General features: G+C 37.3%; 2 protein-coding genes across 4 annotated transcripts; both read left to right on the top strand.

Annotated features, from left to right (window-relative positions):
• Positions 1-1903: 1903 nt before the first annotated feature.
• flr (actin-interacting protein 1 flr) lies at positions 1904-23534 on the top strand. 3 transcript variants are annotated; one of them, XM_019051619.2, is made up of 16 exons: positions 1904-2044; positions 6678-6769; positions 7843-7964; positions 8538-8628; positions 9180-9327; positions 9916-10096; positions 10655-10816; positions 11288-11416; positions 12626-12730; positions 13655-13757; positions 14579-14793; positions 15822-15941; positions 17423-17581; positions 18236-18386; positions 19727-19876; positions 20981-23534. In XM_019051619.2, exons 2-15 carry the CDS (start codon positions 6754-6756, stop codon positions 19837-19839), a joined length of 1815 nt encoding a protein of 604 aa, XP_018907164.2. In that variant the 5' UTR covers positions 1904-2044; positions 6678-6753; the 3' UTR covers positions 19840-19876; positions 20981-23534. The 3 variants fall into 3 exon arrangements, with proteins under 3 accessions (XP_018907164.2, XP_072155614.1, XP_018907163.2); XM_072299513.1 differs by lacking the exon at positions 1904-2044 and adding an exon at positions 2145-2196; XM_019051618.2 differs by lacking the exon at positions 1904-2044 and having other exon boundaries at positions 6610-6769.
• On the top strand, positions 3267-5655 carry LOC140224450 (uncharacterized). Its single transcript, XM_072299514.1, has 2 exons — positions 3267-3903; positions 5305-5655. Exons 1-2 carry the CDS (start codon positions 3580-3582, stop codon positions 5563-5565), a joined length of 585 nt encoding a protein of 194 aa, XP_072155615.1. The 5' UTR covers positions 3267-3579; the 3' UTR covers positions 5566-5655.
• Positions 23535-25225: the final 1691 nt, after the last annotated feature.

Here is a 25225-nt window from a genome sequence, read left to right on the forward strand (position 1 = left end):
TACGCTGCGTTCAAGGCAGATTCGCTGCCTCGGTACTACACGGCTCATCGTCTAGACTCAACGTCCAGAGTCACACTGTAAAAAACATTAAAGGTTAAGTATAACACGATTGTAAATGTAAAACCCCTTAAGAGAAAGAAAAGCCCGTAAGAGCTAACAATAAGTTGTGCTCGAGAAAGCCAGCGCGCCTGCAATTTTTTGTGTATGCAACATGATTATGTATGTGATTTTATGCGAATGTCAACACATTCGCGCAAAATTCCGTCTCACACTCACGTGCACGATCTGCAGATTCTTGAGATTTTGTGAGTAATTCAGTAATTAATACTTCGCAGATACCTACTTGCCGTGGCCGAGATTTCGCATGCAGGCGATCGCGTTTAATCGTGAACTCCTCCGATTTCACGGAAAATCGATTACGTCGATGGATTTTTTTTCTGTGGATTCACACAGTTTGGCGAGAGCCGAGAGCTTGCGCTTGATCGCGACTACTTACAGGATCAGATCTTCACTGTCTTAAGGATTTTTAGAAGTGCGCGCCCACAGCGCAAAAAACTTATGGAAGCTTAAATGGAGGGAGAAGGCGGACATATGTCGACGCGCTTTTAAGGTCTTTCTCCGGCGATCGCCGTTTTATTGCGCTTCCTTTTGCCGATGCAGCGGGTGTGCGAGCACTTTCTAGACGAGTAAATTGAATCCATCACCTCCTATCTATAAGCCAATAACCGGTCTATCTTAAAAATGTAACAATTCGGGGTTTTTGCCTTCCTATGCTTGATCAAATTTTTGATATATTTTGGAGAAGTTTTAAATCAATCGAAAGCAACTTTCATTCGACTTCTCTCTCGCGAGAATGTCTACCTTTTAACTCAAATTAAGTACCCACGTGTATCGCAATACAACGTCGTTATCTTCCGGCCAAATTATGACAAGCGCCGTGCGACGTCTCAAATTTTCCGCCGCCATTTTATTTTTTTACAGAGAAATTGTCGGTTGAATCTGTTCGAAAATTTCACTGTATTTTATCGGCAGCACAAAGAAAATTCAGTGAAATTTTCGGACAGCTTCGTCGAAAAATTTCTCTATGAAAAAATAAAATGGCGGCGGAAATTTTAAACGTCGCATGGCGCTAACTCTGATACTTTGGCCGGAAGGTACCCACGCGGACAACATCGCCAGGAATTTCACCAGGCTATATCCTGGAAATGCTGCGCGTGTGGAAAAGCGCCTGGTATCTGAGAAGAGACTACAATGACCAAAGTGCGAGACCACATATCTACATTGCGGTGTTTCAAAATTTCCGCTCCTATTTTATTTTTTCCGAAGAAGACAAGCCAACTTCATAGCTTGAAATTTTTACAGAATATTCTGCTAATAGAGATGAAAAATCAGGGAAGTTTTCCATGAATTACGCTGACCATTTTTCCCTAGAAAAAATGAAGTATGACAGGGTGTCTGCAACGTCGCAAACAGAGATACGTGGTTAAACACTTCGGCCATCACTATGAGGTCGTTACCTTCCGGCCAAAGTATCACAAGCGCCATGCGACGTTTAAAAATTTCCGCCGTCACTTTATTTTTTCACAGGGAAATTGTTCGACGAAGCTGTCCGAAAATTTCACTAAATTTTCTTCGTGCTGCCGATAAAATTCAGTGAAATTTACAAACAGACTCTCCCAACAATTTCTCTGTGAAAAAATAAAATGGCGGTGGAAATTTTGAAACGTCACATGGCGCTTGTGACTCTTGTCGGTTTTGTCGAACTGGGCTCAAAAACACTGAAATATGTTTGGCGCCGAGTGCGCGCGCCGCCGCGCCGGCCGGCTGCGGACCGTATGCATAGAATCATCTTTCGACTTATTTTTATAATAGAGGAAAAATTTTCGCTCCTTCAGTGGGCGGCGGTGTGCGCGGCGCAGCATGGTAGGCGCCCGTGTCTTTCAAACACTCTTCAAAACCCACCGAAATGTGTCATCTGTGCTACATTATCCATCGTTAGCCCCGTTTTGCGATTGTTAGCCTTCTCGTCCATACAGTCTCCAGAGTGAGTAATTTTCACAATTTGCTGCTAATAAACTGAGCAAATAACGAGCTTCGCTTCAATTTTCTAGTTGACCTGCTTTCTCTCGGATTCTAGGAATATAACCTTCGTCAGCTATTCTATTTCGTACACAGCGATGAAGACAAATTTTTCCGGTAAGTTTTCGTGGTATCAAGTTATAAAGCTTTAAAATTCTCCTCTTTCCCGAAAATCAAAAATGAGGGTCTTGGAGGACAAGACGCGTACTACGTGCAGTTTTTGCTATTCCGAATGTTACGTGTATAAAGTTTCGAAATGATATGACTCCTCATGGCGGAAAGAAAGTTCAAACTCACTTTTGGATGCATAAAAATTGGAATTTTGGAGGGAATTTTTCACCGAAAATGCACTGAGACTAGTTTCAATCGAAATCATTCATATCTCATTTTTTTCAAAAACTGCACTTATGCGCCTTCTCCAAGCCCCTTAAATATACTTACCCCCCAAATGCTCTCGTCGGCGCGCCATTCATCGGGAAAAAATCTTTAAAATAACTTGTCCATTTTTTCGGAAAGTAATTTTTTTCAATACCATAAGTCAAGAACACGCGTGGGATTGGCTCCTCCTATGTGCAGAAACTATGAATTTTTGGTGACGGAAGATCAGTGTGCCAGACCATTTTTCAGTGCCCCCCCCCCCCCCCCCTCCATGGTAAAAACCATTATTTTATTGATTTCGAACTTTTCTGGGGAAGCATAACTATCTTTTGGGACCTTTCCCGAGAGTCTTCCTCGTTTCCACCGGTTTTCTAACTCAGATGTTTTGATTTTTCAAATCGCACGGGTGCATTCAGTCCCAAGACCATTTGGTTTCTTTGCTTTCTTCAAAAATATCCATCCTGATCCATCGAGTAGCACGAAATTTAACTTCAAGTCACATTCAATGAATGTCATGCCCCTAAACACCGAAATATTCGCGTGCATGATCATTGTCAGCGGCAGCGTGATGCCTACTCGTTGTTTTGAAGGCGATTTTAGCACACGCGGCGATTGAATTTCCCCGTCCAGTTTTTTCGCGGATTTTTGTTTTCAACCGCGAAATAGCGTAGGAAGATACTTGTATTTGTTGTGAAGATTTGTACCTCAGTCATTCGCGGTCTGACACTCCTGGCATTAGGCCCAGATTGCACACAGTGGCAAATTTTGAGGAACTATTTGATGGAGGGAAAGAGGAAAATATTGACAAAAAGTGGAAGTGACAAACTTCCACTTTTGACAAGTGACTTGTATTTAGCACGATATCAAAACGCGTTTTGCTAAACCTAAGAAGGTATTCATGAGAAGACAGGCCGCGGCACGCGGGCTATAGTCCACGTATCCATGGTTACCGCTCTCGAGTACTCGAACTTCACGATCCGTAACTTTAGAAATAACCTAGCATTCCCTCAAAAGTACTATTCAACTCCATCCAAAGGCCAATAGTGACTGGAGGTAATTATGGTTGTGTGAATTTAAATCTTAGACATCCTCCGACACCAGCGATTGATTTTATGACCGTCGATGGCTCAGCCAAATTTCACGCCAATCGCCGTGCGGGGCAATTTCTTGTACGATCCGTACTTCGCTTCGGCGCGCTCAACTATTCAACAGCTCGTTCAGGAGATGCAAAAAGGAGCAGGGACTTCCAACGGCCCGGGGAGACCTGTAGAGATTTTTTGGCCCCCGGACAATATGACCAATCTTATGGCCATCATCAGTCAATGGCAGCAGGCACAAGCCTCCATTGGCCAACCTCAATGTTTCGCCATGCCTGCAGCTGCAGCCCCCGCGAACCCACCCACCGCTCTCAACACTATCTTCTTCTTCGATCCGATCAATTTCCAGGTAAGGGATCGCAACACTAATCGCAACACCACTAGCAAAATTTCACAGAAATTTGCGCGAAAGTTAAGTTTCGTAAACATATCTCTGTGTGGACAAGGTCCTCCATTTAGAAGAAATGAACCAAAAAATTATGAAAGAACAAACATGAATGTGGTTTAATAATTTTAACTTCGGCCGCTGCGCAGGGCTGATCGCACTGTGTTTGGCGCAATGCGTGAAGTATTCCTGCAGTCTTGTAGGCGTTATGCGTTTCACGCCAACCGCTCCTGACCGCACTGTGTTTGACGCAACGGGTGAAGTATTCATGCAGTCTTGTAGGCGCTAATATGTGTCACATGTCGACCGCCGCGCCGTGCCGAGGGCTTGTCCTTTTCATCTCAGGTCCGAGGAGATGACATCATTCCTCTCTGCGCTGAGCTCCAGGCCAAATTGCGTGTTTAGTTTCTCTCTTAACTCGACTAATTAAAGATGCTGTCTCTTGTATCACCGAAAAACGACAAAATTAGAAATTACTATACTCTCAGGAAAGAAAGATTTTGTCCCCTTTTTTCATTGATAATTTTTTTTTCTGAATCCGATTTTTTTTATACCTACATTTAAAAAAATTGCAAAATTTGCCGCCATGGGCCGCGGCCCATGTGGCCGCCCCCGTAATCCGGCTCTGATGGACAGATTTTTTTCTTCCTTTTTCGGTTCAAGTAAAACAGTTCGTATGCAATTTTTTCATGAAATTCTTACAATTTTGTAGAGGAGGTCAAATTATTGATTTTTTACCATGTTCAATATCATTGTCCTGCATCGGACTCGTGAGTGAAACGGGGGGGGGGGGGGGGGGGGGCAAAAAACTACCTGATTCTCTTCAGAAAATTTAAGGGCTTTTCAGGAATAAGTGAGTAAAATTTCTGTTTTCTACTGAGTTGTATTTAAATAGATTTTTCGGTCAGAACAGCTCAAAATTGCTCCTAAGACGTCTCATTCCTCAAAAAATTTTCTGAGGAGCCCCGAGTCCCTTCAGATGCCAGAACCACCTCATGGGATCTTTTTCTTTGCCCCCCGATAAGGTGCCCCCACAGACGTTTCTTGTTAGTGCTAACTACAAGCCATGATTAGATTCCACCTTCATTTCGTCACCTCCCGGCCAAATTATCACAAGCGCCATGCGACGTTTCGCAATTTCCGCCACCCATTGTATTTTTTTACAAAAAAATTGTCGGTTGAATCTGTTTTAAAATTTCACTGAGTTTTATCGGCAGCACAAAGAAAATTTAGTGAAATTTTTGGACAGCTCCGTTGAATTTCTCTGTAAAGAAATAAAGAGGCGGTGGAAATTTTGAAACATCGCATGGCGCTTGTGATACTTCGGCCGACAGGTGACGATGTGTATAAGTGCGTATCGGATAGATGTTCGTAGATGTTCGAGGATTTCATCCATCGGAGATTAAACTCAGCGTTAGTTGTAACGTCGTTGAGGTGCGCGTCTGTCACGAGGATTGCGAGGTGAACGTGAGCTCAGCCAACTATGCCAGTCGGACGATTTCCAAAATTTACCGGCTTCCGCGACAAGTTGTCACGGAGAAATCGCAATGCAGCCTCTCCAATGACGGTACCCTTATCCTCGCTGTCCCTTGGCTTCAACAACCTCCTACTCCCATGCAAACCTGATCCAAAAGACTCCCTGAAAAATTTTCAGCCTCCCCTATTTCCAGTTTATGCCAACCGTTGGTTCATACGACTCGCTCGTTCCATTTCCACGTAGGTAAGCTTTTGAAATGAGATATTCGTCTGTGAGTGGGATTAGTTGGATGACATTTTGCAGTAAGGGACCACTATCCCTGGCCCTCCTATAAAAGCAAATTTCTGCAAAGGGAAACCGATGGCATGTATGCTGCTTCTAAAATGAGGCAGAATTCCTTATCGCAAAATGTGGTCCAGATTAAAGAGTGAAGTCAAAAAGAGCAATTGTCAACGCTGGCAAGCTTGTTGTGGAGGGCTTTGAAATAAAAATGAAAATTTCGACGTGCTTTATAATATGTTTATCTCGCGGAATTTAAAAAAAAAAAAAAAAAAAACCAGATTGTTTCCCGGTGCGTTGACGTATTTTTGTAAAAATAATTTTATCTATTATTTTATCATTGAAATTACCTATTGCTGTATATCTATTAATATTTTTGTGAATGAATGCGTGGATAATATAAAATTATTCTTTCTCTTCGTGCGATCACCACTGTGGCGCCTGCAAGAAAAGTAGGTAATAGAAAAGTCCTCCATTAATTACTTACTTTTAACTCGATGCGCTGAGAGATGATCATTCATCTGAAAATTACGAGTATAAGTGGAGATCAAAAGTTGCGAAGGTCACTGCCGTGAGTAACTCAATCCTTTTTCTCCATTTTGAGCTGTCCGTGCGCTCCAAATAAGGACATCAGGAAATTTGAATGTTAGCGCCATGATCGGTAAACGGATAGTTACATAGTTGCCGGTTTGTCGAAATATCGTCAAGAGACAAGCGTAGAAAATGCATTTTCGAGGGATTATAGTTGTTTCTCAGGAATAAATATTGAAATTATTGATATTATCCTCATTTTCAGAAAAATCCAAGCAGTTGAACTAATTGGAAAATTAAATTTACACAGATATCCCATAAATATCTAGACAGTTTGGCAACCGGCATACTTCAGTCTGAAGCCGAAAAGTTGTGTTGTGATTACGCTTAACCTAAAATAAAATAGTTATCTTTTATCTCCGTGTTATCTATTTGGTGCTTCTGTTTTTAGGACCAATGTTGCTGTGATTCTATATTAAGACTCCTTACAATTACTCGTCTTTGCGTCCGTTTTTCCAGGCAGAAGGATGTCCTACTCAAATAGTGAGTATTATTTACCTCTGAATCACTTGGTGAAATTGAGGTTTCACTCCTTAATGAGTCATGCAAACGTATCCAAAATGCCGTTTCGCCGGCTCGGTCGCATTTGCAATTTATATCATGCCCAATCATCATTAGGAATACCTCAGAACTCTTCAGGATCACTATTACTTACTGTTGCGGCCAATGCGATTGATCTCAGTGCTCTGAAGAATGAGTTTCCTTCCAGTTCCCTCGCAATGCTCATGAGGTTTCCTATGTGTAAGGCTTATCATGACTCATTCATTTGAACTGGTGAATTTCCAACTGACATCCATAAAGCTTTTTAATTTTCATACTGTTCATCTGATGAAAATTTAGTATTACTGCAAGAATATACCAGTGATTTTATTATCTGACTACTTTTGGACGTCTAGAGGCAAAATTTTATCTCACACGGTTAGTTACTAAGAACTGGAGGCCTGTTTCTCAATGTCTGACTCATTTAACTTATTTCCTCTAAATTTGATTGATTCATTGACATTTAGATTTGCACCTATGAAAGACGAACGTGATAACGTAGAAGGATTCTACCAAAGACTTCGGTGTAGCTAAATTTTCAGTAGGTATTAAGTATTTCAAATGATGTTCTTTACATGCCTGTGAGCATGATAATGTTTTAAGATTGAACTTTCAATATAAGTGTCAAGAAAAGCAGTGCCAAAAAGTTAATTTTTCAGTTTTCTTATGCGTACTTTCATGTGGGCCTGCTGCAGTGTGAGTCAATACTACACCATATTTTGTTATCATTCGAAGGAATTTGATTCCTTTTATCTGCTCTATTTTCCTGGCCAGGGAAGAGAGGAATGCTCTCCCCAGACACCAATTCTAATGTTGCAACATTTCTAAAAGATAAGGCATCAAAAAATGCTGAACAAATTACTTTTCAACCTAGCCTCTCCAGGAATTGACTCATAGAGAATTTGATCCTTTGAAACTTATCGTTCCTGAGAGATTGCAAAGAGCATCATATCAAGTAGGTATTGAATTTTTTGAAATTTTGCTTTAATTTTTCAATCAATATTCTTTTTTTGCAGAAAGTATCTATGCAGCATTGCCCAAGACTGAGCGAGGTAATCCAATTGTTTTGGGTGGAGATCCCAAGGGAAAGAACTTTCTCTACACCAATGGGAATAGTGTCATTATCAGAAATATAGAGGTAAGGAATCTTGTTTTCATTTTGCCTGAAATGAAAGAGCTTGCGTCGAAAATTAGGGATTGGAAGTTTGGCTGCAATATAATGTGTCCAAAATTATGATGGCAGTCAGACTAGTACTCCTATCTCCTTCATCAATGCCTAATGGCCTTATTTTAAGGGTCTTAAACTTTTTAATCACTCGCATAGCTTGGGTACCAGGTTCATTATTCTCTTTTAAGAGGACGATCCTGGTAAGTCATAAAAATTCACAATTTCCGGAGAAAAAATATCCAGTGAAAAGAATATTGGCAACTTGAAGTCCTGTATTTAGGAAACAAGAAACTGTTGTTTCTGTATTAGGTAATTATAGGAAAGACTTTCGAAAATAATTTATGGTTCCCATTTGTTTTTAAGAGAATCATCTCAGGTTTAGAAAAAAGCCAATATGACTGGAACAGATTTTTAAATTCTGTGCAAATCTTGACCACAAGTTGAATTTGACTGAAATCAAGTCTATTCTAATTGTATTAGTTGTACCACATTGTTTTCGCCTGCAACAACAAGTATCATGTATATTGTGCCCAAATTTTACAGAATCCAGCCATCGCAGATGTTTACACAGAGCACTCCTATACTGTCAATGTTGCCAAGTACTCGCCAAGTGGATTTTATATCGCATCTGGAGGTATGATTATTTTTCCTCTCTGTTTAGTGCACGAAAATTTTTTGTAAATACTCTTCAAATTTTTTGTCTTCAAAGTAATACGTGACTCGGACTGGCTCCTAGAAAAGGAGCCTCAGTGCACAGAGGTAAATTTTTTAAGAAAGTGACTTTGTCATTTTAGGTAAAAACAAATAAGTATGAAAGCTGAGCTACCAGAAATGTTGTGCTTTGAGCATTGCAGATTACAATGATTTTAATGTTCCTCAAACTTTCCGTTTCAAACTGTAAGCTTTACAATTAGGTTACCGCCGTTTAGTTTGACGTTTTTGGATGTTTTTTTGTCCTGAAATTTTTGCGAAGCATCACTTTATGATCTCTGGTACTCGCAGTTCAATTTTGGCTTCTAGTGGACTGATGTCCTCACATCCACGGATGGCCACATTTAAATGGGGAAAAAGCTGCAAAGTACAAGAAGTAGAAAAATTTTCAACTTTTTTTACAATTTATTTATTTATTTATTTATGCTTTGAGACTTAAAGCCCCTGTGACATTGAAGTGTTTTTGGTGCATAGATGTTTCAGGAAGAGTGCGGATTTGGGACACAGTTAATAAAGAACATCTTCTCAAAAATGAATTCACCCCTCTTGGAGGACCCATCAAGGACATTGCCTGGTCCTTTGATAATGCTAGAATGGTCGCTGTAGGTGAAGGTAGAGAAAGGTAAACAGAACAATATTTTTTTACACTCATTGAGTCATTTCATTATCGAGCCAGCGTTGCTTTTCTGTGGCTTGTACATTACTCAACTGAATATTTTATATTTTCAAGCCGTAAAATTGGCATGTTTCGCCTCAAAAAATGAAGTAGGAACAGAAATTTTGAAAGATCGCATTGAAGATACCTATGTTATTTCCAACTTGACCATTGATGTGGTTTTCTGAGCGTTTAGTCTAATCTATCCTGTTGGAGGCCACTTGTCTCTTGTTTCAGGCAGATAGTTTTCAGTGATAGCAATTTGTAAGTGTATTGCAATAACCAACTAATCAATCAAAAAGAAGTATTCGAATGCATTGGCTTTTGAAATTCCTGGCTTTGATATTTATTGTCTTCCATGTATTTCCAGTCATTTTTTTGTACTGCTCCAGCATGAAATCTCATGAATCTGCTTTAATTCGTCATGAAATCTTTGTTCAATCAACACACCGCTAATAGAGCCTTGGAAATTTTAAATTAAAAAAAAATCTATTTACTCCAAAAACAAATATTTTGATCAGATGTCCTCATTCTCTTCCTCTGATTTATTTCTAGATTTGGACATGTTTTCATGTCTGACACTGGAACCTCTGTCGGAGTAATATCTGGTCAGTCTAAACGAATAAATTCTTGTGACTTCCGCCCAAAGAGACCTTTTAAAATTGTAACTGGTAGTGAGGATAATACAGTAGCCATCTTTGATGGACTTCCTTTCAAATTCAGTCGCACAAAGCAGGTAAGCTATAATACAATATTTTGAAGAGGGTTTAGTAAATTTTTTATCTTTAGCCTTAAAGATGGACGCATCATGTGTCTTTGCAGTCTTCCCGTGTCTCTGATCTCTCCATATCCTCTGAAATCCGATAATTGAGTTTATCTCGTGATAATTAGTCTGCCAATTGAGTGTTCCGTTTTCACAAGCCTGGCAAACTTTCAAGCAATTTTTCAAAGAGGCTGCATAAAGTAGGTATTTAATGCAAATTAAAGAAGAAGAAAAATTAGATCTTAAATCAATGTAACGAAACCTAATTTTTTTTTATCTTCATCTTTTTGTTGTTTGTTTGTTTATTTGTTTGTTTGTTTTTTTTTTTCGTCTCACCATTTGATAAAATTGTCCAGGCTATAACGAGACGATTATAATATTTGATATTTTAATGTGCATAGAATTTGTAAAAAAGTTTTTGTCTGCTATTGCTTACTCTCAACTTACTGTACTGTTTAATGCCCATTATATTCAATTGCAATTTAATGGAAATTTGCATGTTACATAACTTAGTTTCGTTTTTTATTTCAGGATCATTCAAGATTTGTTCAAACAGTTCGCTACTCGCCAAATGGAGACATATTTGCCTCTGGAGGGTTTGACGGTAAAGTTTTCCTGTATGATGGTGCTACAGAAACTTGTGATCTCATCAGTGAATTAGGCAGTCCTGCCCATAAAGGTGGTGTGTATGCGGTAAGTACAAATATTCTGCATCTTTTAACGAGGCAATTACTCCAGTGAATGCTGCGTGACTTGTCTTTTAACTTGAACCGCCCTTAGATGGTATGCCACATTGCAGATAAGAGAGGGATCCAAGATGAATTTTACCATGAAAACGAAAAATATGATAATTAGATCAGATGTTTCTTTCAATCTTTTCTTCATTATCCTCTTATCACTGAGATAAGGTGTCAGTAAATGAAATTTCGTTGTTGGGTGTTGAAGTCCAGAATTTCTGTCCACTGATGAAGATATGAAGCGCTTTTGCCGCACTTGACTTTTTTGCAGCTGATTTTTTGATTTCCAAGTTGATCAATTTACCAGATTTTACTATGGTTTATGTCAGATCAAAAAAATCGAAATTTTACTTTATTTATTTATTTTTTTTGTGTGTAAAAAATATCTTATATATCCTCTTCAAAGTTATTTTGTATATCTTTTTAGGTATCATGGAAACCAGATGGCAAACAATTACTAACTGCTTCAGGTGATAAGACTTGTAAGATCTGGGATGTTGAAACAAAACAAGTTGTCACAGAGTTTGTAATGGGCACGCAAGTAGATGATCAGCAGGTATATTAGTAAATTTTGAATTATGCAACACTAAATTTTTTAGAATAGGCAGTGAGTTATTTCAAACCAGGGAAACTACTCATTCCATTAGTGGAGTAGTCATTTTTGAGTGATTTCTTTATGAATTTTGCAAATAATGCTCTTTCTTGCTTTGAATGTTAAAATCTTTCTACTTATAAAAGAGGCCCCTCCAAACTCCTATCCCAAAAATGTCCTGTATGCATTTCAGGAGGAAATGGGCCTGTTGCAAACTTTTGCTAGAGCAAAAATAAGAGTTGTTTCTTATAGATAATGCCTCAAAAATCACGATGAGCGCATCGGCAAAGTCTGAAATGCACTCATAACTTCACAATCTGCGTAAGAAATTTGCGGTTTTTTGAGCTTCCCGCTTCAAAAACGATACTACGGCACAGGTGAACATTTTGTTAGAGGAGTCGTTCCATCGTCGGCAATACTCATCATGGCCGACGACAATCCGCCAAAACACCTGTGATGGGACGAGATAACACCTGAACAGGATTAGACTAGATAACAATCGGCGTGTTTACGTTCATATTTTCCTCACCCGCCTTGATTGACCTTGAACTCTCCTCAAAATACGCGCGGAACTGCGCAAGCGTCGGCTATGATGAATATTGCCGACGATGGAGCGACTCTTCTAACAAAATGTTCACCTGTGCCGTAGTATCGTTTTTGAAGCGGGAAGCTCAAAAAAACGCAAATTTCTTACGCAGATTGTGAAGTTATGAGTGCATTTCAGACTTTACCGATGCGCACATCGTGATTTTTGAGGCATCATATATAGGAAACAACTCTTATTTTTGCTCTAGCAAAAGTTTGCAACAGGCCCATTGCATACAGGGAATCGCATTTTTGTCGTTTGCTTTGAAATATAAGCACAACAACCTATTGCCAGCAGGTGCGGTGGCCAGTCTCTACTTCTCTACATATTTCTATTTCTAAAAAAAAAAAATTTTGAAAATTAGTACCAAAGAGGGCTTAGAATTACTATAATTGTATCTACACCTTTCAATGCCTTTAATATTTTTATCGCCTCAAACTTTATCATTGCCCTAACTCATGAATTACTTACGAATGACTACTATATTATCATTCAAGTAGAATTTTGTCAGCTAGTATTTGACAGCATTAAGCCAGCCTAGACCACTAGTTATTCATAATTATCATTTCTTTGTCATTATTTTTCAGGTATCTTGCTTGTGGCAGGGCGATTATCTTCTTTCTGTCTCTCTGAGTGGTTTTATTTCATACTTGGACATCAATAATCCTAGTAAACCTATTCGAATCGTCAAGGTAAGACATTTTAGAAGTTTCATTTTCAACAATCTTCAACAACCACTTGTTAGTGTAATTTGCAGTAGGACTATATTAAGGATTTTCCTCTGTGTTTTTATTCTGTAATCGCTCATTACCAAATTACCATCACACATCCACAAATAACAACTCATTTTGAAGGATCTCTTGGGAATCAACATTCACTAACACTCTAATTTCTGTCCTAAAAATGAAAAGTCTCTTGATTGTGAAACTGGAAAAACACGGATCCCGGTTTGTCACATTGCAGTTTTGCTGTACTGTTTTAATTTTTCAGAGGATGACCTATTATCGCTATTGCACAAAATTTTATTTTATTTTTCTTTGCCTTTTCAAGAATATTTGGTGCAAATTTCAAGGAATGTACTTAGTTTATTCTTCTTTAACACATTGACTGCTATGCTGGTCGTAACGACTGGCATTGGAGATTTCCGCAAGCACCACTGCTTGCCCTGATTGGGATGCGGTCGCTCCCATTAAAATGTGCCTTTAAGGTAGCGGTCGCCTGAGCCATGTATATGCTTATAGCTATTGGAATGGTCCTTTTGGGAAAAATGCTCCTTTGAACTTCTGTTTTTGGTTTTGTTTTTTAGAGGGGGAGGGCGTTGTAATGCCTGGGGAAATAGGTACTCAAAACTTAGTGGCAGGCAACGGTTAAGGAACCAAAATATGAGTGGAAATTTTAAAATTGTAATACGTGTCTCTAGTTTCATGATCATCATAATAAATGTATGATGTAATCAGAGGGATCACAGTTATTTTTAGGAATTGTCTCGCATTTTATGTGTAGTTGTCAGTAATCATGACATTTATACAGCTCTTAGTATAGTATCAACTATTGTTCTCTAAATTTTTTCATCCTGTAATATGTAGTTTACTCATACTGGTTTACCTTTGTTTTAGGGTCATAAAAATCCTATCACTATTTTAGAAGTAAGCTCGGATAAGAAAACAGTTTACACAGGTTCACATGATGGGTATATTACTTCTTGGAACACGAAAACTGGTAAGTACAGCCTGATCCTTTTACAACCTTTTCTTTATCAGTGAAAGAGTTGGATTGCATTTTGTAAAAAGAAACCAAGAGCATTCCAATGTTGCTAGGATTGTGCAACTTACATTCTTTGCAATTAATTTACTGAAATTACGCAAAAGTTTTACAAAAGCAATTTTCGTCTTGAATTTATAGTTTATTGATGAAACTTGTTTAGGTGATCAGTTATATTTGCAAGGTAGAAATGTTGCACAATCTTAGCGACATTGGAATGCTCTTGGTTCCTTTTTGCCCAATGCAACCCAGTTAAAGTTAGCCTCGATGTTGATCCTCTGATCAGTTATAGGTGTGTGCTCACAAGTATCGAACAGATGACAACGACAGAAATCTCAATTTTTGCAGGCTCAGTTTGAACTCAAGAAGTAAATGTCAAGGAATAGTATCACTCCACAGATAAATGGCCAATCCAAGAGAAAACAAAGCTTAATTGAATAAGTCAAGGTTGCCTCCAGGAATAGGGGAAAAAAAGCGAAATCAAAATAGAGTGGTAAACTTTGAGGTTTCTGGGCTGATTGAAAAATGGTTAAAACTTACGTGAAACCAAGCAAAAAAAAATAATTAGTCTTGTAACACTCTGCTGAACACAATTTCAACTGCTATAATGCTGTGTAAAGTTAGCAGATATGTGCACTTTTCCGCCCGAGAGTGTTACAAAATTCATGGAAAATCTAATTAATTGTCAATTTCTCAATATTTTTTGCTGAATTTAATTCTGGATGAGAGCTTTTATTCTTCGTTATTTTTATTCGTCCCTTTACTTTTTCTCTGTCCAGGTGAGAATGACAGAATTGAAGGAGATGGCCATGGTAATTTGATCACTGGGATCAAAGTCTCAAAAGATTCTTTGTACACTTGTGGTATTGACGACTCTTTGCGGAAAATTGATGTATCAGAAGGTCGTTATGTCTCCATTGTCTCAAAATTAACTTCTCAGCCTCTTGGTATGGATGTGTATGAAGATATAGTTGTTGTCGCCACTGTGAAAGAGGTATGTCTTACGAGAGGACCTTCAATTCTGTGATATTTTTTTCAAATTATCCAGGAACATCAGCAATCAGTTCCTCTCATAAGAGACATAGAGAAGCGTACGTAGTGAAAACACTAAGTGAGTTTGAAATGAGGAAGATGTTTTTGGAAGAGAAATCATATAATAGTTTTAATTTTTTAATTTGAATTTTTATCAGTCCTATCATTGCTCATCAAGCAATTTAACTATTCACATGTACAAAAAGGTCCAAGCACCTTAAAAAGAAAAATTAAGGTACTGAAAAATTATAGTTGCCAAGACGTAGGACTTTTGCAGGCTGCTACCATAAATTTAGGAGTTAATTTTCTACGATTGCACAAAATCGTAGGGTATTTTATGGCTGATGATACTACACAGAGATAATTTGACAGTTCCCTCCTCCAATTTTGGGTCAAAAAGTTGTAAAAACTGCTTTTAATGACTGAAAACTTCAACTTTGTTCTTTTATTCACAAAATAGCCGAATTGTCAATTTGTATTTTTCTTCGCCTTTGGTTCAAACTGCACAAACGTTTTCTAAAGCATCCTGATCAAATACAGTTCGGTTCTCTTCACAAGCATCAATCTTGGTGAACTTGAAGATTTACAACATTTTAAATAAAACTTTCTATGGTTTTCTCTTTAATTTTTCTATTTTTCTTAATTAGATACTCTCTTAAATAAATGGGTCAGTTTAGTGAAAGTTTTGTCCCCTCATATTCACAGACCAAAGCCAGAATTCTGGTTTAATGTATGATTTTTGAATGAGCTAGAAATGTGCTACTCCAATTTCCTCACTGGAATAGTCAATAGATTTGAATCTGAGATCATACTAAAAATTTCTTCTATCTATTTAGCTACATCTAAAATGTAGGCCCTAAAAAAAGTTACATGTCAGTTCTTCACCATAAAAAAGAATTTTTTTAAAACGAAGTTTTTAAGTTCCTCTTTTCAGTCATCTTCAAAGTCATTAAAATGTAAATTAACTCAAATTTATGTTTCTATTTCCAGCTAACAGTCTTCCAAGGCAATCAAAAGGCGTCAAGTCTCTCCATCTCGTATGAACCATCCTCTGTGGCAATAAATAAAAAATATCAATTTGTTGCAGTTGGAGGCTCAACTGATGACAAAGTAAGGCAAAAGTATCCTATTTTTAATTTTCATCCCATACCCTTACTTGACCATAATTTATCATGATAGCTTTACACTACACAGCATGCTCTCTCCTCTATTTTCTTTGAATTAGGGCAGGAGGAGTGAGTCTATACCAGTCTTAAATATTATTTTCTCAGGAGAGGGGAGTTTAGGTACCTCATGAATGGGAAGGAGGAGCCTAAAAATTGAAATAAGGGCTTCATGTAATTTATCACCACTTGGGCATTTTTGCTTGAAAATTTCCTCCCTTGTAACGTTTTTGTGATGTAGGTCCCTATTTTAAAAAACGTAAAAAATCGTTAAACGCTCTCCTTTATCCTTCCTCTCTAAAGCACCATGTATTTTCTAAATGGTCCCAAATGATGATTGCTCAATTGGTCACATTTTACTTATTGACCAATCATCATTTGGGACCATCTATAAAATACATAGCACCTAAGGGGTGGAGGGATAAGGGAGAGGGCTTTGCGATTTTTTACGTTCCTGATTCCACGTAAAGTAACACACATTTTATGTAAAGTCATATTTTACGTAAGTAAATTGTGACAAGGAACTCAAAATTTTGTAGGTTTACTGTCACCAGTAACTTGGCCAGCATTTTAAATGTAAACGCAAGGATTTTGTTTCCTATCGCATCATAGCAGTTTTAGGATTACAATTTTCCGAGTACTGGAAGAAGCGATAAAAAAACACTTGAAGCATGGCCCGAAATGTGTGTAACAAGGTGGTAAAATTCTGCTGGGTCCACAGTATATTGCGTGAAAAACAAAGCCAAAAATTTCAATTTGAGTCAATTTTTTTTGGCTCTAATGAGTACTAGTACAAAACTGAGAGGGAAAAGTGTTCAGCTCAGGCAGTTTGCATTGGACTATTAAGTTGAGGTGACGCTGAGAGATCTATAAATTTGGGGTCTTTTTAGACCTCATCAGTAGATAACACTCCTCAGTGAGCCCAATTTAGCATCCCACAAAACCCGAGACGGCATAGAATTGCTGTTCATGGATATGATGCGAGGCATGACACAAAAGAGTGATCCTCGCGCCATCTACCGTAGCTGCTAAACAACTCTCAGAACAAAGCAAGGAAAACCCAAAAATAAATGATTAACTGGTGATTAGAGTCGCAAACGCATCTAGACTCAACCACCCGCTCTCGAACAAGAAAAGCACGTATCCCTAAATTGTTCGTTCAAACTGAAAAAAAAACACTAGAAATGTGGCCCAAACTAAATTTGACAAGGTGGTGCTGGAAGAAATCATAGCATCACAATAAAGGGAGAAGAGAGTCTCAAGAACTTAGTGTGAACTATTTTTTCAACCTTTATTGAATTCCGGAATGTCATTACTGACACAAAGATAAGCTATGACCGAGGTAACCTCTAGAGCTTTTATGGTCTAGGAAACATTTTCCTTTTTCATATGTAGACTTAATCTATTCAATTCTATTAAATTGCACAGGTCCACATTTACAAGTTGGATGGAGTCAATCTTTCTCCCGTCACAGAATGTTCTCATCTAGGAGCTATAACTGCTGTATCCTTCTCTCCGGATGGAGAGTACTTAGTTGCAGCTGATTGTTATCGCAAAGTCATACCGTACAAAGTGCCAGAATTTCAAGTGAGTAACTTTTTTCCAGACTTTGTCAGGAGATATTTTCAGGCAGAAGATTATTTTAGACATCAATTTTATTTTTAGACAATCTATAAAATGAGAATGTAACAAAATCAGTCAACAACAGTTGAATGCAGTGAAAATTTTATTTTTGATGAGATCATAATTCAAAATGAAAAAAAAGAACCCTATCATCAAGGGGTAACATAATTTAAACGTAAAAGTTTTGCTCCTACTCCGATCAGAATTTTCCATTTGCTGGGATATCAACTGATTACGCCATCTTGGAATTATGTTCCTCCTTATATTTTCTGCATGCTCGTGTTATAAAAGTATATCTGGCTGTGAAGAGGAGCATGGGAGGGTTTCAATAAATTTTAATTCCAAAAGATTGCATTCTCGCAACATGGTTTTAATGGAGTGTGTTTTGTGGAGGTACAAAGTATTTTATTGCTGTATCTAGCAAGCAGAATGTAATACTATAAACGATATTAAAGTATGAAATTTAGACATAAATTTTAATCACAATTTCAATTTGATCTTGCGATCCTCCTAATTTCAACACATTTTTCATAATTGCTATTTCCATCTTATAGTATGCTTGTATAAGAATAACATGTGAAAAGTTATCAAAGTTTGTAATAATGGACTTCTTTTCAGTTGGCGCACAACAAAGAATGGGGTTTTCATAACGCAAGAGTCGATTGTGTTGCATGGTCCCCCAACTCAAGACAGGTTGCCAGTGGCAGTTTAGATACTAGCATTATCATCTGGAGTTTGGATCATCCTGCCAAACACACCATTATCAAGAGTGAGTGGGTTTATACTTTATCGTCAGGTGTAGCTGCTGGTACGTCGCTAGCTGGTCGTAGGTGTAGGTGCAGGTCCAATGCTGATTTACTAGCTCCTAAATCTTCAATGGTTTTCTTTGTGTTCTTTTTAAAGTTCTCAAAATAGTTCAGACTCTTTTCCTTCCCTCAGTTTTCCCTCAGAGTTTGAAAGCTGGTTTGGACAGAGATTGCTGCTCGAGCGCTGCTGAACTGGAGGACCAAGCAATAAAATAACGTGACTTGGTTTAGAACAATTGAAGTAGTATTCCCAAACTTACCAAGCAGATAGAGTTGTTTTACACAATGCCTTAAGTAAGAACGGGCCTGTTGCATGCAAGAGATACAGCCGCGCGAATAGACTTTTTAGGGGTTGAATGACACGAAAATTACGATGGTCTCATTAAGGAAGTCTGAAATACACTCCTTACTGCGCAATTTGCGTTGTTAGGAACGCGCTTTTTCAAATTTCCCGCGTCTGGGGGCAGTTTTTGAATCACCGGAAACGAGCAAACGGCGGGCTCGGTGATTTCTGGAAGATGCCGAGTCGTTGTTGTTGTTGTTATTTTTTCCTTCAGTTTGTTTACAAACCCAACGTGATCTCTCATAGTGGTCCATGTACGCTTTATGCGGTAACCAAATCGATCAACTTTTAAATATCCAACGCAATCCTTCTACCTTTCATTTCACGATATCACAAGCTCCGATTTTTAGGTTATGTTGTCAGTTTTTTTAGTTGGCCGGAAATAGCCACGAGTTGCCGTTAGAAAACTGCCCCCAGACGCGGGAAATTTGAAAAAGCGCGTTCCTAACAACGCAAATTGCCCAGTAAGGAGTGTATTTCCGACTTTTTTAATGTGACCATCATAATTTTCGAGTCATTTAACCTCTGAAAAGTTTGCATTCTGCAAAAAAAAAAAAAAAAAAAAAAAAAAAATCTGTCTTCAGGAGGGCCAAAATATTTCAACTTGCTTTAAAACATTAAATGAACCCTTAGCTAAATTTCGGTAGTGCCTTTTGATTTTGCCACTGAGTCGCCTAAACTTCTTCAAATTTCATATGTTTCTCCATCCAACATACCTTACCAGCTCTTGAATATTGCGTGCATGTTTTTTCTCACGCTTCCCAATTCATGTGGACCTTTTTTTTTTTCAATTTGCCTCGTTGATTCCCAAAAATTAGAATATCCATGGCCCACTTCTTCAAACCTACAAAATGAAAGTTGTTTGGAAAGATTAAAATTCGTCTTAAAATGTCAAATCACTTAACCACAGGTTTTCTGAATTTGGAGGATCCCCTTACAGTGTCATCATTTTATTTACAGATGCACACCCGCAGAGCAACATAACAAGCGTGGCCTGGCTGGACGATGAAACTGTTATTTCTGTTGGTCGTGATTGTAACACCAAAATTTGGGAAGTTGCACCAATTTCCTGAACTAATCATTGTTAATATTTTATATTGTAAAATTTTGGTGAGTACATAATTAACATATCACTGTTTTATTTAACGGGATGGAAACAAAAACAAACCTCTGTCCTTACTCATCATTTTTTACCCTGAACTCTAAAATTGTTTTACCTCAACAACTACTTCAATCAAAGTTCTTTTTAGGGATGCAAGTAATAAATTAAAAATGAAAGCTCACCTTCTTAGATTAATGAGAGGAATAATGAAGTAAAATAAGTTTGGAGCAAGCATTTAAATTTTACAATGAGGAGAGTTATAACACTAACCTAACTCATTTTAAAATAATGGCAGTTGAAAATCTTGAATTAATTTTCTCTTCAAAATTTCATCTCTACATTCTCGTGTTCCTCTCATCAATTAAGATCTTTTGTCTCCAATCTATCTTGCAACATCTTCATGGGGCTGTTTCAAAATTCAAAAATTGCTTTGCAGGTAGACATTTCTACAGTACAGTCTATTGAGAAACACGTTTTGGCACTGCAAAGAGCTGAGAACAGCTTTTCAACCGAAAAAAAGGGGCTTTAAGCAGTAGTTGCTTCTAGGAGCGTTTCTTGTTGGCCTGAAGCCCATGGTGTCATATATGGTGACGACCCATGATTTCAACCGCCTTGAATCCAATGCAACATGGCCACCGTATAATTCAAATCAAGACAAATGTATAAAAATAATGACAGAAACATTAATTTCTAACAGGAATAAAATGGCAAGCATGGTCAGGATATATTACCTTTTTTCGCAATTGCAATCTGAAAGTATTCCCTCAAATGCTGGTGAAAGGATACATGGAGGTCAATTTTTCTCATGAAATTGAAAATCTGTTGATGCAATAGTCTTTTTTTTGAAATGGACATGGATTTTCGACGATTTTGGGAGTCTTTCTCTCTGTTGAAATTTGATCGAATCCAAAACAGAAAAATGAAGGTTTTCTATATTTTTACATTCTTCCGGAAAATGAATAAAAAAAAAATTGCACAACAGCCTCATTAACATAGCAATGTAGAGGTCATTGTCTTAGATCCTGCACTTAGGCTCTTCTGTTTTCCAAGTGAAGGCATTGGGGCTTGTAATCAATTCTTTATCTCTAATGACACTTTCTATTTTATTTCAGGTCCTCATAAAACTTTTTCTATCATTGTGCTTTTCATCTTCCCTCAAGTGCTGTTGTCTCAACTTCTGGTATCATCCAATTCATTACCTCTTGCCATTAGTTGGTAAGTCTAATCATCCAGAGTGTTCCAAAAATTCTTCTTAACAATCTTTTAGTTTGTGTTGCATTTCCTGGAAAAAATGTATTTACCAGCATTGCCTGCTGTTCGGTTATTTTCAAGCTATCGTACTAAACAGTCAATTTTCTGGAAGAAGGCCCTCAATTTTTATTTTTCAGACTGAAGCCTTTTTCTCGCTCAGTTTCTATGTGCATGTTTACAGCTCATCCTACTCTCTCTAAAAATTCGAACATCAAGTTATCGGTAGTGGTCTTACTTGTAATTGAATATGTGTGTCGACCTATCCCACAACAGAAAGGATTGCATGGTTTTCCCTCAGTATGGATGATGCTGAAAAATCTCTTCTTTCAGGATTTTCCAAAAGTGATCAATGTAGACTCTGTGGAAATGCTCAGAAATAGTAATAGATTGATTAAGTAATTCTCGTACAAAGTGAATAAATGTGCCTCTACTTGTCATCTGTTTTCATACTTACTGCCTCAGTTTGTGCTTAGACTGTGAACTCAGGAGTTTAAACTTCCTAAGTTTAATGTGATTCGTGATTGCCTGTACTTGTCAGAGTGATGCATACTTGTACTATTTTTTCGGACCCTCAGAAAATATGGGTATGAACTGAAAATGACAGAATATTGAATATTGCACTAAATAATTGGTTCTCGCTTACCGTTTTACAACTTTTCACAATCAAAATAAATCATATTTTGTTCATAATCACTGAATCTCGTTCAAATTGAGTTACTAAGTTAGACTCAGGAATTTCGTCAAACTTGACTGAGCATTGAAGTATGGAATCCTGTAAGATCTGAATTTATTTTCAATTGAACTGTTAGTTTAAGCTGATCAGAATCTAGGAAGATATTTTAGATATATCTCTGTTTTCTTAACAGCTCCTTCCCACTCTCAGGATTTTGCATTCTGCATTTAAATAAACTTTGTCGGTAAAATACATTGATAATCCACTTAACCGCCTAACATTCATTGCACTCATTGTCAGACTGAAATTTACATAGTGGTTTTTGTTAGTCAAGTTTTATAACGTCTCTTAAGGTGAATAAATTAACTCATTATTTTATTGTACTGTGAAATAAAATTTATCAGGGCAAACAACAAAAACTTGTTCAAAATTTTCTGGATCATCATAATCTATATTAGTGAAATAATTTGTTTTATTTACTAATATGAACAACCAAAAAACATATATGTGGGAACAAACAGCATTTACTTTTTTTTTTTTATTTCTATGGGCAATCCCCCCTCCCCCCTTTTTTTACTTTTCTAGAGAAGACACATTTTTTTGTCCTCTCCTATTCCTTTATTTTGAAACTACTCTTTGGTAAACTTTAATACAAATAAAAAAATAGTGACGAAGATGGTCTGGTCACTCATTCTTTTCTATCAAATTACACCAGAGATCACTAAAGAGAGAAGCAATAAACATGGATATTGAATGTCCTTTGTGAAAAATACAAGCTTTGAACGAGTGAATTTTACTAGATGACACATGATTAGGTTTTATCAATTTCTTCTTTGTTTCCAAGTTCTTATGCTTCCAAAATATCAAGAAATCAAGATCGTGTCAAAATGTAATTGGAATTCAATTATGCTCCGAGAACTGCCAGTGATGAGTTATTGAATGTCCGAGAAGTTTTCCTTGTCTTCCTTTTCCTCATTTCAGAAAGGAATAGAAATTTCTAAAGAAGAGAAGAGAAACCTCTTGAAAAATGTGTGTATTTAGTATGTTTTCTTTTTTCTAACTGGGAATAGATTATTGTTATTTTCCTTATATGATTATTTATTTATTAATTAATGTTTTTTTTCATTTTGATACTAATTAAGCGTTTGTTTAAGAATGTACTCCTTATTTGTGAAAGTCGCTTTTTTGCATTTTAGATCCAAAGCTTTTAAAGTATTTCCTAATTTGTGGTTTTAATCCAAGTTCCTTAATTTTTCTAAAAGTTTTTTATTCTGAAAAAGTAGGTAACACGGTTAGAAGACTTAAATCTTAAATTCTTCCTTACCTCCTGCACTGAAATAAATTAATCAAAAATATTTTCTTAGAAAGTATTTTTCTACGTTTTATTAGGGTGTTGGAATCGATTTTCAATGAGGGAATATTTTCATGCTCCAGAATTAGCTTATTTTTCTACTTGAATTGATGTTAGGTAAATCTTTCTTTAAAAAAAATCAAATCCCCTAATTTATTTTGTTTTAAGTACATACATACTCTCACTTTATGTCTGTCCCAAGTATTATTGCTTGTTATTTATTTATTTTGTCTGCTTATTTATTTGATCATGAATTAATTTATGTTTTTCACTCTTATCTATATTTATTTTTAAAGAATTTATAATATAATCGTTCTATTATTTACTATGATTACACTTATTTTAACTTGCTCGTGTTGAATAAATGAAAAGTGGTATTACTATTTTACAATGGTATTTTTTTGTGTCTGCAAACTCCTTGTATTAAGTTTTAAACCAGCACTCTAAAGGGTGACTTTCAAGAAAAAGCGCTCTTGCACTAAGTGTAATTCAGTAACAGGTTCATTTCAAAATTTAAGTTTAAATATGGCCAGTGTAACATTAATCTCACGACCTCCTCATAATGACTCAGACTTGGAGGTCTGCTTGTCAAGTCATAATTCTAAAAGCTTATTCTATATAAATAATGAAAATTATATAAATTTAAATTGAAAGTGCAATGGCGGTACCTCGGAATACTCCGCTCTTAATTGTCAATAATGTGTCGCTCACATATTGGAGAATAGTTAAAAAACAAGGTGAGGCCTGATTAAGTCTCTCCTAGCTTTGGCTGGTTATGGACATTTCATCAACGATTTTTTGTTCACGCACCTGTTTTTTCCAGTAGTTTACGCCAAAGCATTTTTTCAGCAAGGGAGTTTTGGTCCACTCAACAATTGAGACCCAAAGATAATTGGTCCACATATAAATACTAACGGCAATTGCTCACGAGGTTCTTGGATGAAAATGTATTATGTCCTGGAAGAATAAGGGTTTGCTTTTTTTTTTTTTTTTTTTTTGTTTGGTCCAATGAAGAAAAATATATAATTGAGACTTTTGGTAAAAATGGGGGAGCATCAATTCCATGAGGGAAAATTCACTAAAACTCTCTACACCTCTTTGATGTAACAGGACTTAACTGTTTTTCAAGAAAATCTCATCTTGTTATACCTGAACCGGGTAAACCTTTTGATTTGCCTCAACCAAAGGCTCTTAGAATTTTCCTGTGTACGATAACTTCGCAACGGCGCCGGCATGCCGCGGCGCTTCGAGCTACTGTTAGCCACGGAGGTGATGCACAGTATCATACAAAATTGAAGTCACCCCAACGTATTATCATTTATGGCATCTTTCAAAAGCACGAAGTCCCCTCGCAAATTATTTTGAGTGACAACAAAAAAAAGAGAGCAGTCGTTGAAAAACTTACTAAGTCCTGGTATCTGTATTCACTAACGTTTAGCATGAATTTTGAACTTCATTATAGGAAAAAAAGACTTGATTCAAGCAGAAATATGCTCAAATTTACCGCCGAGAAGATTTCCTTATGAATAAATAATGCTTGTTCAAAGATGCTTTTATAAAAAGAAAAGTCACTTACCTACATCAAGCAGAAACCTGCTTTCATAAGTACAGCTATTTTACTCTCCAATAAAATCTTCTTGATGGCATCCTCGATAATGTTTCTGCTTAAATCGAGCACTTTTTTCTCTAATGAAATTCAAAAATTATGCTAAACGTTATTAAATACGGATGCTAGGACTTGGTGAGTTTTTTTGGAATACCGCTCTCTTTTTGTGCCGTTTTATCTTGATTTCTTTGTGAGGAAAGCTCTGTACTCTTGAAGAATGCCAGTCATTCTTGATATGTTGGAGCGCCTTCAATTTCGTATGATATTGTGCAACACCTCTGCCGCGAAATAGTTGCTAGTTGCCGTGGCATCCCGCGGCGCGGCGGGCAGCGCGCTGGCGCCTACAAACCTAACGGGGATACTTCACGCATTGCGCAATGCGTGAAGTATCCCCGTTAGGTTTGTAGGCGCCAGCGCGCGTTCCGCGCTGATAGCACGCCTCGCCGCGCCGCTCCGCGCTGTGTTAGGCTCCAATA

Source organism: Bemisia tabaci, chromosome 4 (genome assembly GCF_918797505.1).
Source record: "Bemisia tabaci chromosome 4, PGI_BMITA_v3".
In the NCBI taxonomy this organism is placed as follows: domain Eukaryota; kingdom Metazoa; phylum Arthropoda; class Insecta; order Hemiptera; family Aleyrodidae; genus Bemisia; species Bemisia tabaci.

Coding starts and splice junctions, on each gene's coding strand:
- LOC140224450 (XM_072299514.1), top strand. CDS start 3,580: ATGGCTCAGCCAAATTTCACGCCAATCGCCGTGCGGGGCAATTTCTTG. Junction 3,904..5,304: donor TCGATCCGATCAATTTCCAG/GTAAGGGATCGC, acceptor CGTATCGGATAG/ATGTTCGTAGATGTTCGAGG.
- flr (XM_019051619.2), top strand. Junction 12,731..13,654: donor AACCTATTCGAATCGTCAAG/GTAAGACATTTT, acceptor CCTTTGTTTTAG/GGTCATAAAAATCCTATCAC. Junction 13,758..14,578: donor TTCTTGGAACACGAAAACTG/GTAAGTACAGCC, acceptor TTCTCTGTCCAG/GTGAGAATGACAGAATTGAA.